The following is a 13,313-nucleotide window of genomic DNA, read 5'->3' as shown; positions in this document are numbered from 1 at the left end:
GCGATGGGCGTGGCTTTGCGTGTTTCTCGACTCATCTTAACCTGTTGCGCGCATGCGTCTCCTCCTCTCATGTTCTACTCTCCTCTCGACATCTCTCTCTTTTCTCTGGCGCGCGCGGTAGCTCGCCGGCTTTCACCCGACTCCATAACGGCGGGTGGTGGGGGGAGAGGGAATATTTTTCTCCGTTTCAGCGAAACTTTTATATTATCACCACGATGAATTAATTCCAACCTTAACTTGGCTCGCGTGAGGCGAGAGGGAGCGCTTATTTTTGTCGATCGGGAGCCCTCTTTTCCTCAGTAGTTCAGAAGAGTCAGGGTTGCTGGTCACCAAGTTGGAGATATTCTAAAGAAAGTTAGTTTTCGAGGGCCTGTCATGGCGCTCCGATCCTAAACCTGAACATCGTATGTTTTAATGGAATCACGCGAGCTTTTATTTATGTTGCCATTTGGTAATATTTGTTTGGGTTTCTGTTTGCTTGAAAATTTCAAGCTCCCCAAACGACTTCCAAATTGCTGCTTGAAAAGTGGTAGGAACCCGAGCTAGGTTTTTGTATCCACCGTTCTTAAATGAGCGACTTGGAATCGCCGATTTAAGTACAAGGGAGTGTTATTTATTGAATTTTATCTTCGTAATTCTGAAGGGGAATATTGTATTATTTGAGTATATATTGCTGGGCGAATAAATACCACCTCACTAGTTATTTTTCAGACTTGCGTTCGAAGAAAATGTTTCCCGCCGCAGAATGAATCTAGTGGCGGGCGTTTAAATGCTGGTGAGAAAAAAATAATTGCGCGTGGAAGGGCATTTGCTGCGTAGGGAATGTTGGCAACTACAGCGCTTACGAGTTGAGAGATTGCGCACACATCGAGGTCAGGGGCAGAAAGCGAGTTCGACCAGTCGGATCTTCCCCTTTCAAGAACGTTGGAAATCACTTTGCTTATCAAGAGCTGTTCCGCAACGTTCTTTAATTCGCCCGGGTTTTTTTCTTAATGATTATTTTAGTTGAAGTTGTTTTTGTGCACCATGCCTTACCCAATATGTGGAGTTAAGTTTGCAAGACTTTTGTCACCGTCATTTAACTCGTAAAATACGGCGCACATACAATCGTTAGTCATCAAAATTGTTCAACTAGTTTGTGGGATGATTAATAAAGGAATTTCAAGAGTTGTTTTGTATCTCGAATTCATCCGTATGTAGAGAAGATTGATTTTGAAAAACAATAGCCTAATATCATTTTAGTGATTTCAATCAAAAGCGATGTTGTGGCTATGACTTCTTAGTTAGAGAAGAGCAGGCTTTTTCTTTTAGTTGTTGAAGGACATTCATTTTTAATTGCTAAAATATGATGTTTTGCCTCTCTCTAGAGACGTAGGTGACACCTGTTTTGTTACATACATACATGGTATATCCCTAGACGAAAAATTTTACTTTTGTTTGAGGTTTTGCCAAGATTTGTTGCATTATGCATATTTTATAAGAAAAAGTTTTTTTGTTACAATATTTTTCAGCCTTAGTTAAATGTAATAATTAGGATAATCTTCGGTTAAGCCGAAATGACAGTTCTTATCCTCCCCTATTCAATGATTCTTATTTTTTTATATCTTTTTCGCGATAGAAAGCTACGATAAGATATCAGTCGTCTGTCAGTTTGCTTGGAGATTCCTTGTAATATTTCCATAAGGGCCGCACGAGGCCATTTTATTCACCTCAACATGCATGTTGTCCTTATGGCGATGATTCGGGCCATTGCCTTTTTTATTTACATCTACGTCCACGCAATAGCATGCAAGGGCGTTTGACCGGGGGTTTTCGGGCACTAGCCTTTATCAGCCAGCCGGCAATGATTGTAAACATTACCGCAGATCGAGGTAATTCCTAATTCAGTTACTAAACAGTAGCGCTTTTTCTCTAGATAAAAATGTATTACCGACCAGGTTTCGATGTACTACTAGTATTTTTATGATTTGAATTGCCTTCAGATCATCATGGTTACTCAACGGCGGAACGCCAAATTTTTGTCAAGTTGATTTTCAAAACATTTTTCCTCCATTCCGAAACCGGAGATATTAATCATGTGCTAAAAAGTCCTGTCCAATTCAAATCTAAACTGCCGCATCGCCTCTTGAGATGTGTGTTTTCCAACTTTGTGCCGACCAAAACCCTTTTTTATTCAACGGAGTGTGTTACAAGCAAAAGGAAAGACTAGTCACGGGCTCACCGCTTTCCCCGTTTCTGGCCGAAATTTTCATGGTCAGGCAAGTCTATAAAATCTTCAGTTCTAGCGAAAAAGACCTGAAAGAGAAGGTAGTACATCAAAACCTGGGTGGTCATAAATGTTTAAGTAGTAGAAAAGTACTGTAATGAGTTCATTATGTTCCAATTCCACCGCTTCACGCCTGAAACTACGCAATTCCCGACTCACTCAACGGTGTAAATTCCTTGTTTCAATCAACAAGTTCTGCCCGCCGACCGGAACGCCGTTGACGGGTTTGACGTTATTTCGCGAGGACACCTTGGTCAACCACTCCTCATCCCCTTAGGGGAGCGATTACGGAGGCAGACGCTCAATTTGCGACCCAAATGCCTCAACCCCGTACCTCCCATAGTCCTCCCGTGTCGACGCCGCTGCGATCCAGTCACCTCTACCGCGCCCCGCCTCCCCCCGTCCCTCAGGCTCGCATCTAGATATAGTCTTCTCGACGGGACTACCCAGTGGGGTGCGTGCTATTTTAGAGACATTCCCCTCAGCCTCCACCACTCTCCCCCCTCTCTCTCGCCTTACTCTCCCTACCTCTTCCTTCCCCAGTCTTCCCCTCCTCCCCACACGCGGGGACAATGAGAGACTGACGCACTTTCATCCCCTCCATCGACAAACACCCTCGGATTTTTCCCGCCTTTTGAGCCGGTGTGCCACAAAGTCGTGTGTCGCTTGCCGTGGAGGAGTTGTGGTCTCGGTTTGACACGTGGCGACTTGCGGTTAAGGAAAAATTCGGCCACAGCGCTTATTTTATGTATTTAAATTTTAACTCGATGATTGGGACTCCCTGACTACCCGTTGCTTTTCGGGGTGGAGTTTTGCTTAGGGAAGTCTGCGTTATTATAAAAAGGCCATCCTTTGGGCTCACTGGATAGTGTTTGAGGACAATTATTTAAAACAAAAATAAAACTGGGAAATTATTACGCCCTGCCATGCATAGGAAATAAAGTGATTTTCTGGTAATCAATTTTTCATTTATTTCTCCTTAAAAATAAGAGGCATTGGCCTTTTAAATTCCTGTCCTGCTGCATGCCCACTCCTCCCGTCTTTTTTTAGATTAAAATTCTCATTGTAAAAATACTACTAGGAAAAATGTTGCTACTTTCTTCAGGCAAATAACGTTGTTTAAGAAGCTTCCGCGATCACGGGGTTTTAAAGAAAAAATAACCGGGTACTTACTTTATAATAGTTGACCATTAATTGAACGCGTGGCTGACATAAAACCAATTATATTTTTAATTTCATGAATAAGTAACTTTGCACGATGAAAATAATATCTGGTACCCGCATCAGATATTATATTCATTGTGCAAAGTTACAAATTCGTCCTTTAAAATGGTGAGTGTATAACGGATAACATTGAAATGAATAGGATGAGATCACTATTCCATATGCAATTTATAGTGATTTATTCGCACATAATAATTATTGTTTTGAGAAAGAAAGCTTTTCGTCGTTCATACCGGTACCTGTTGGATCTCTCTTTGAAAGAAATGAAGCTTATGCTGTGAAGAAGTCTTTGATCCAATCAGTTTTGACTCATTTTAGAACCTGATATTCTTACATTGATTAATATTAATTAGCTGATATTTCTAAGTTAAGTAGAATTTTCATACCAACCCCAGACTTCATTTCGGTGTCTTCTATCTGCATATAAATAACACCCCGCAAGCTGCCGCTAGGGCGTGTGGCGGGGGGTGTTAGGTCACCACCCGAAAAAGAGAACTAAATCACCTGCGAAAACAACATATTTATGCAAACCTAAGTAGGCGCATGTATTCATGCAAAAACATTTTAACTTATACGCATGCAAATACATAGACTATCAACTAACATTCTTATGCACTTAATAATGCAGTAAAATTTATCCAACGATGTGAAAATTAGAATTGAAAAGTAAATTGGGGAAATTACACAACCACCTCGACATGCAACTCATTGTCTCCGACCCCAAGGACGCAGGTAGGGATTGTGAAAAGGTCTTCCGTGTCCACTACCCCTTGCTGAAGTTATAAACGTGGACGTGTGTCAATGGAGACATTCCACTCCTCCCTTGACCGTCCATGCTAAAGGAATGCTCATGTACCTGCCGGCATCATTACAAACTCGGAACTCATGGACAACAAAGATGCCATTACTCACATAAATAGGAACAAGCATTCTCCCGATAGGCTTATATCTCCCGTGACTTCAGCAACATTCAACTCTGAATGCCTGTAACGTTTTTCAAGAATTTTCTGCCATTTCTTATCATCTTAGTTGTTTATTTTGGTAATAAAAGTTTTCAAGATTTATCCCATACACAGAAGCTACGGTGTCACCAAAAGATAAAGTAATGTTAGTATCATAAGAATTAATGTTTTGGTAGTTATGTTGCTGTATCACTCAGGGTAACACTATCTACTCGAAAATTGACTTAGTGTCGTTTACATCTTTATTTTTACAACTAAATCAACGCCGCAAGCCGCCCAGGCAGTGTGTGGCAGGGGGTGTTGGGTGACTAGCCTTATTAACTAAATAAATACGATATTTTACTTTTTTGTTTCCACAATATATTGGGATAATATTTATGCCACCAAAACTTTCATGTCTGTGGAAATGGTGAATGGAATCGCGATTATTATTGGCTGTCGTCACCTATTTGATTATAAACTGACTTATGTGCGGCTTAAGAGAGTTTAGAGCGTAACTAGCGTTGACAAAGTTCATGAATCGGTTCATAAGGGAATTTTAGGTACGAATCTAATTTTGAGGAATTCTATCGTAGCGTCGCGACGGACAATTGGGAATTCGGAGATATTTTCTTCGAATAGGTTTAATTTTCTCTGCAGAGGTTGCTGAATTAGGCATACTAATGTCGAGATGCTTTCAGATTTGTTTCTGTAAATATGCTAATTTTTTTCTTTTAATTATATATGTATTCCTCGTTAAAACTGGTACATTTCTCAATCAAAGGAGCGGTAATTAATCTTACTGTAATCTACTTAATAAGTATTCTCGACAACCTAAGTGTCCAGTTCCCTTATTACGTCGATTTTTAGTATTCAGTTGTGTTTTTATTATTAATATTCGTGCTTTCTTCGTTTTGTTTGCCCATGGAATATAAAATATCGCGGTTGTATTGTTGCTTATTTAACTAGAAAATAGAAACTTAACTTTAAATAAAACCTCTATCAGGGTTTTTCTCATTCAAACGTGGAAAATGTGGTAACACTCTTAGAAAATTGAAGTGTAGCCCTGTGTGCGTTTCACCCGTGTATACTTTTTCCCTGTTATTAAACTCAATCCTCGCGTATGTCGTATTTTCTGAAAAGGGGTGGATCGTTATGGAATAAGAGAAACGTACGGAACCGCGTAGATAAGTTCAATATTTTGATGATTTTTTATGACGGCTTTAGATGTCGTGTCACTGGTATAATTTCCCATCCTCTGCATTGCCATATCTTGTAAATGAAAATCCAACTTCCTTGCTTGCGATGTGTAGTCAGTGCGACCTTGCTGAACTACATTTGGTTAAAGCCAACACTTTTAACTGCTGCTCAGTTAATGAATTTGCTGATTTCTCTGCATTTATTTTGGTCATTGTGTTCTCATTATAAATGCCAATCGATTTGCATCTGCCCAATTTTGAGCAAGAGGAATTTGACTTAAGATGATGTCACAACTGATAGCTTTCGTGCATACGAAAGAGCAGTGAAATCGTTGCTTGTCGTGAATGAGATGACCATCTCTGAATCATATGTATCGGAGGAAATTGAAGTGGATTTCGTAAACTTAATCTTCACCGGGAAATTGAAGATAATCGTCCCCCACCACCCTTGCCGTTCCCATTGTGTTTTTTTGGGTTTCGGCTCTTCGGTCACTTAAACCTCAGCGTTTGGACGTCAGCAGCCGCGCGGGCCGCGCTGGGTTGTTTGAATGGGAAAGAACGGCCCTTTTTTTGTGCACGGACGCGTCGTTCGCTCTCATGAGGAGGAGCCCCACCGTTCATCCGCTCTCCTTAGTTTCTCGCCTCCAGTGACGTCACGACTCCATTGGCCTCCTTATCGTGCAAGGCGTGCAGCGGTCGGGGAGGTGGAATTAGGCGTGGGGAAGGGAGAGACACCTACCTACCTTCCAACCAACTAACCCGGGCGGGCGGGCAAGAGAAGGAAGGAGGAGGAGGCGCTTTCTCCTCTCCCTGGGGAGAGGCTAGAGCTTCGGTCGTGCCTGTCGGGTGGGGAGGAGGAAGGGGAGGGTGGTTGTGAAGAGTCGGGCTCGGGGAAGTGGGAGGATGAGGCCTCCCCAACTCCTCCTCTACCTGACGCCCCGTTAACGCCATTAGCGGGAAGAGGAGTGGAGAGCAGACTTGCGCCGCCGGCGTGCCACTCACGAATGCGCTCGTTGATGCCGGGGTATGATCGGTAAAATCGGCAATGCATCGATACGTCCGCTTGCCTTTTTGTCACCCATGGTCGAGCCTTTATCGCTTGGGAATTAATGCCGATTCAAGGACGCCACTGATGCCACGGGGGTCATTGTTTTTTTGGGAGAACTAATCCCCTTCCTAGAATCTAAATCTGACGCGAGCATGTTTTTTTGGAGAATTTAATCCCTTCGTAGACTCTTGAATATCTAATGCTAACGCTAGATTTCGTGACATTTTTGTGTTAACTGAATGAAAGATTTCAAATCCAGCACTCGTTGGGTCAACTTCGAGCGTGCATTAGACGTTCCTGTTCCTACATGTCGGATTACTAGACTCTCGGATTGGGTTATGTATAAATGCAATACTTTTCGGGGAGAGATAATCTAGAAGCGCCATTATTACCTATCCCGTCACTTGAAATGTTACGTTATCTCAATGAAATGTTCTGAAAATTCGAACGAGTGTTGGTTCCTACTCACTCGCGATTCCTATTATGCAAGATTCGGGTAATATGATTTTCTGTAGGATCCTTGTGTTACTGCTTTTAATGACCAATGGAGGCAAATATCAGTGCCAAGCCTGGTGCGGATGGTCTCGTTCGATCATCGAGTCTTACTTTCCTGTTTTCCAAGCATACGTAACCGTCGCTTTAGGAAGTATTTGCTCTATTGCTTATCTCGTGTAAAATAAGGAATATAATTCGAGTCAATTTACTACAATGGAGACATTGCCATCATGAACAGCTCATAATCTCCTATTTTTCTCGGCTTTAACGATTGCTGATACCTGGATCGGTCTCTCTTTACTGGAACCAGGTTTTGTGTACAGGGAGTCGTACTTTATTTCTAAATAAGTCTACCAGGAATCCCCAGTGCTTGTAAAAAATCGATTCAGATAATAGTGTTGGTATATCGGAAAGCTTTTAAATAATTTGATTAATCTATGAGAGAAATATTTGGTACTTTGGAGGCGTCGAAAGATGTTTCGTCCGACTGCTTAACATGATATAAATGACTTTCCCGAAGGAGAGTTGACGTTCGATAAAATACTGTAACACCATCGTGTTTTTTCTCATAACTATTTACTGCTTGTCATGCTACAAACCACAAGAAGATTGAGTTTTAATGTCCTGAAAGTATTCGTAAGTAGTAGCAAGTCTTGGTCTTTTAAACTTGGGTTGGCTAGTTTGTCCGATGAAACGTTATTCAAAACATTTCTATGCTTTTCACAACTACACTTCTGGAAAGGTCATCGTTAAATTGTCGCATGGTGAGTTCCAGGAACTTCTTACTCACGACCAGAAGAATTAATTTCCGTTTAATCGGCCATTGTCAATGGGTATTTATTAGATGAATTAAAAAAGGGAGCAATTGGAGAAACTAACTTGGTAGAATTTGAAGATTTTTGAAATTACTGAGCTAAAATTGAATGGGCGGTCAACATATGTAGGTACGCCAATAAATGATTGTGGATAGGACGTAATGAAACTCTAGTGGGAAAAGAAAAAGTGCACCACCGGACGAGAAATTCGTGAAGGAGAACATGACGGGAAATGTAGAGGAGCCGAGATAAGGGTAAATTTATGGTCGGGGAAATTTCGGAAGCTACAGCTAGACTGAATGACTTATGGCGAACACGGGAGAAATAATTTTGCGGTGTAAAACTGATTTTGGTATGTGAAAAATGTTATCACATTTGCTACGTGTTGTGTAGTTTCTCACTTGTTTGGCATCCAGTATCTTTAGTATATATCCCCATTCTTTCCTGGTTGAGGAAATCCCCATTGTCCATTGCACCTTTCCCTTAAATGAATGATGTACGATTTTCACCGCTGGTCACAGGCGTTGCGTCGAAGGCAGGCATGCTCCAGTCGCCGACACTTTCCTTGCTTCACTGTCGAATCTTGCCTCTCGCACGCAAAGACATTTCTTTTTAGAGAGATGATTTTTTTCTACAATTTCCATTCTCGACCCTTCATTTTTCGAACGTTCCTCGTCACCCCTTAAGTGTGATCAAGTTTCCCTGCCATACCTCGGTTCTGTTCCACGATCCAGTGCCCCTCCAACACCTCTAGCTTGCCCCTCCCTCCCCCACTCCTCGCCGTCCCCTACCCTCCCCACTCACTCCACCTCTGCCGTGCGACCTGTTGATTCGGGCGTCTCCTAGACCTCTTTTGAGCTTGTGGTACTGCCGTCTTTTTTATCGTGTACAAGGCGGTAATCGAAAATTCACCTTTTGTCTCCCCCCCCCACTGCTCCTTAACCCTCCGGTCCCTATTCTTGTGGCATAGCATCGCTTAACCTCTTCTGCAAACACAATATTGGAATTATTTTTCCATCCGAACGCCTAATAATGATCATTATTCTTGTCCCTTAAAGTAAAAGAATCATTCAATTTATGCCTTCAGAAAATTACTTAGCCGATTTAATACCAAATGAATTCATAAATGCGTCTTTATCATTTTCAAATGGTCTTTCTGTCTATTTTTCCTTAAAAAAATCTTGTAGATAATCTCCCTAGCCTTACACCCACTGAAGGAAAATGAAAATACTTGAACTTACAAATTCAGATACCCTATGCCTGTAAAATTTCAGTATGACACCTGTGTTTCTAACAGGAAATGTATGCCTGTGTTCATTTTTCTTATAATATGATGAAATAATGCAGTAGCGGCAGAGAAAATTATAAATTAATCACTACTCTAAGTGGATTTCTGTATAAATTTTGATAGCTCTCTGCTGTACAAACTCGTACGTTTTATAATTGCATCAGCGTATAGATCAGTAAAGATATTCACCTTCAAAAGAATGTTATTTTGAAGTAATGTCGTAAAAATTCGGGTTATATCTTTAATCTCTATGACTAACCGCTGTTGCTTAGCCACTCGAATAAAAAAAAATAAGATTGTAATGAAGCGGAGGGTTGTTCATTGTAGGCTAGAGCGGTGCGCATTCCAACACGGTTTAAGCCCTGAGGCGTAAGTAATTAACGTATTCAGCTTAGCAGCTCTGGTTCTTTCCCATAGTTCCCTGCGTTGTCCCGCAAACAAAGTTCTGAGAACAGAAAATTGCACCGATCGGATTTTGGAGGGTAACCGCTCAGGAACCAAGTATTTGCTGTTCTACAACACTTTCAGAAGACCTGTTCACGTTCTAGTGATCATCACATCATTCCGCTTGCTTCTGCTAGGAGACGTCAACGTTCAGATTCTGAATCTTCATGGACGGATAAGGGCTTCGAAGTCCCTCCTCAGAATAAGGATAAGGGAACCATTTTGACAATTCCTTATGTCACTCCTGTATTTGTGTCCACATGTGTGAATTTGTGATTTAGGAAGGGAATTTGTGGAAGTGCATAGCGCCTTAGCAGTACCTCAGCTCCGCCTGTCAGCGCGTACTGCGGGTTGCCTACCTTCCGTGGATACACGTTATCAACGCACGTGGTATTCTACATAGCCATTCTTCTCCTTAGGACCTTCCGTATCACGCTTCAATTTCGGATGTTAAAACATATGACGAGCTATTTCTGCGATTTTATTCTAGTTGGCTATTCAGTTTTGCAGCCTATGGATGCCGGGGAACCCGGATGGATCCCGGATGATCTTATAGCAGTTTCGTAGCTGAACTTGAGAAACTCTCTTTGACTTGTCATATCGTAATAAGGTTTTCCTTCGCATACATTTTTTTCATCTTATCTTACTCGGTTGAAACACTTAAATTTAATTGTCGAGTTAGGATTTAAAATCCGTTTTCGGGCATATCAAATATATACATACATACATACACACATATATATATATATATATATATATATATATATATATATATATATATATATATATATATATATATATATATATATATATACACACACATATATATATATACACACACACATACATATATATGTGTATGTGTATATATGTATATATATATATATATATACTAGTATAGTATAGTATATATTTATGCATGTATGTATCATTTAAGAAAATGGTGTACTTCAAACAAAATGCCTATCGTCCGGTTCAGCCCTTCGTAGCCGGATGAGATATGAGTGTGGGACAACATGTATATAAAATCTTTGAGTGGACCTAAAATTTTTTAATGAATTAAAGTATAGATACTAGGTGCATAAAAATGTGATCAAAACTGGGAGAAATTAATTAATTGGGGCCATCTCTGGTAACTATTACCGTTTAAGGTCTGAAATTCCGTCAATTTCATTTTAGCATTATGGATTCAATAAGATTCACATTTTCAGAAATATGCTGTTCGTAAGACAACATGGATACTCTATATTTTAACATAGATGCGTCTTCTGAAATGAAGCCATGAAGAGATGACATTAAAAATGCACTTATTTGTTTACCAGGCTTAACTTGCTAACCATATTTAAAAATTTGAGGTGATTTTTTTTTCAATGCACCTGAAGAAATTTTATGGACTTAATTTTATGGGTTACTTATTATAGCTGCTAATCATTTGTGATCCAAATGAATATTACCGGCAGATCTTGTTTCTGAATAAGAGAAGGCTTTAGCTTATCATTAAAAATTGTGAGCAAGCAACCTCAATGCTAGACTCACAAATGGCAGCATGTTATGGTCTACAGGGATTGTGATGATGTGGTGACATCCTGTCACTGTGTGACTTGCTTCCCACCCAAAAGGCCATGGTTCAAATCCTGGAGATGGCAGCATTTTTTTCAGTATTTATCATGAAGTTATTGCAAATTTCAACAAGAATAATTTGTCTCCACCCTTGAGACTCTAGCCAAATGCTTGATTGGCTTAATGCTATCAATGTGCTTAATATGTTTAAAATCAACGTAAACATTTATGCCGCGATTGTACTCCAGTTTTTTAATCCCAGTTGTTTCCAATCGAACATTTTGTTCCCAAAAGTGAGGCCTTGTCAATAGTCATCACCCATTGCATCCTTTGAGTATACAATTGAGAAACCTAGCTTACGTTTGGTTTACTTATTAGATTTAATTTCTACCAGTTGGCATCTAGCGTACTAGCAAGGTTTTCCCCTGACTGCTATCCATTGCTGCTGAGTACAGTGCTGTGATTTGTGAATATTATTCTAATTCAGTTAGTCAACAACAATTCATTCAGTTTAAGGTGTTACAATCTTGCTCTAAAAAGTCTCTGTTACTGACTGCCTCCTTGACAACAATCACTTCATTTTCTTCATTGCTGGTAAAAATTCTGCACGTACAATAACCAAGTAGCATATGCTGCCTTTCACATAGGGGTTTATCACATAAGATATTAAAGTGGAATGCCGCATTTATACAATCAGTGTCCAAGTAGTTGATTTACAGATTATTGCTGAAAGAAATTGTAAAAATTAAAGGCAAATTTTAATAGTATTTATTAAAAGGATTTAAATTAATATTGTTTGTTTTGCCTCATTTCAGGAGAGAGAATGACTGTAGAGAAGGCAGAGGCAGAAAAGGACTCCCTCATTGGGGAGGAGAACAATTCTTCCCTGATGATCCCTCCACCATCTGCCAGTCTGCCCAAGGTCCTAGTCATGGGAGATGAAGCGAAGGGCAGAGAAGGGGATCAGCCTCAGAAGGAGGGTAAAGAAGTAGTGGCCAAGGAGGAAGAGAAGCAGGTGAAAGAAGTATTGACCAGTACCAATGGCAGTGGCTCAAAGACTGTTAAGAGTCGTGCAGAATGTGATAAGCCTGTGACAAGTGATGAGGACAAACTGGTGACAAAACTGCTAGATAACATTAGTCCCAAGCCCCCCAAAGATGAAAGTGCTGCCCCATCCTCTGAGGCTAGTCCTGCTTGTGAAGGTGGGATAGTGCCTGCAAAAGACTGTGATGCTCTCGGCTCAGACAAAGTGGGCAAGAAGATTGCCATACTGCAATCTGAAGCCAGCCAAGAAAGTGTGAGCCTTCCACTGCCAGTTGTGAAAAACATAGATAAATCAAGCAACAGTAGCAAAAAGAGTTCTTTGGACATATCTGTTTCTCTTGTAGGGAAATCTTCTGACAAAGCATTAGTTACATCAGAAAGTATGGACCCAAAAGTTAGTAAAAATGAAAAAGATAGTGTGCAATTAAAGACGGTATCCTGCAGAGACTCGTCAGGGGTTTTGAAGGAAATTGACCACAAAGCTGATCTCAATTCTCATAAAGTAAAAGAAGTAATTTGCAAAGGTAATGATAAGGAACTGTTAAGCAAGGATAATAAGGAATCTGTTGTAGGTGAAACAAGAAAGACTCTAGACTCTATAAGTCATGATAAATCAGTTCAGCAAGCAGAACCAAAAAAATTAGTGGTTGATTGCCATAGTCACATCATACTAAAAAAAGATGCAGAAAGTGAGAAAATTGCTATTCAGGCAACTGGTGATAAAGCTGTACAGAAAAGTGCCTGTGTAGAACAGAAATCAGTGACTAAAAGCTGTATGCCCACAAGTAAGGGTCTTTGTCATAGTGAGGGAAAATTAAAAGCATTTGAGACTCCTGCCATTTTAACTAAAGAAGATACCAAGCCATCCAACAGTGGTATTCTTGTGAGTGATAAAAATGACTTATCTGTCTCGGAAGAGAATAAAATAAATGATAAGCACAAGGATAATAGAGTACAAGCTGAAATCACTGGTGATCAGGTTGTTAAAG

The 13,313-nt window shown here is 40.3% G+C and overlaps 1 protein-coding gene across 1 annotated transcript in view; it reads left to right on the top strand.

The window, feature by feature from the left end:
* Positions 1 to 13,311, top strand: part of LOC139696866 (uncharacterized) — a 565,035-nt gene extending 551,724 nt beyond the window's left edge. Inside the window, exons 8-9 of the mRNA XM_071595746.1 lie at positions 12,096 to 13,199; positions 13,304 to 13,311. Coding sequence (XP_071451847.1) covers positions 12,096 to 13,199; positions 13,304 to 13,311 — 1,112 coding nt within the window. The remainder of the gene's footprint in view (positions 1 to 12,095; positions 13,200 to 13,303) is intronic.
* Positions 13,312 to 13,313: the final 2 nt, after the last annotated feature.

This window comes from Hetaerina americana, unplaced genomic scaffold, assembly GCF_022747635.1.
Source record: "Hetaerina americana unplaced genomic scaffold, ioHetAmer1.1.p SCAF_7, whole genome shotgun sequence".
NCBI classification, from domain to species: domain Eukaryota; kingdom Metazoa; phylum Arthropoda; class Insecta; order Odonata; family Calopterygidae; genus Hetaerina; species Hetaerina americana.
This window is presented reverse-complemented; position numbering and strand designations above follow the sequence as displayed.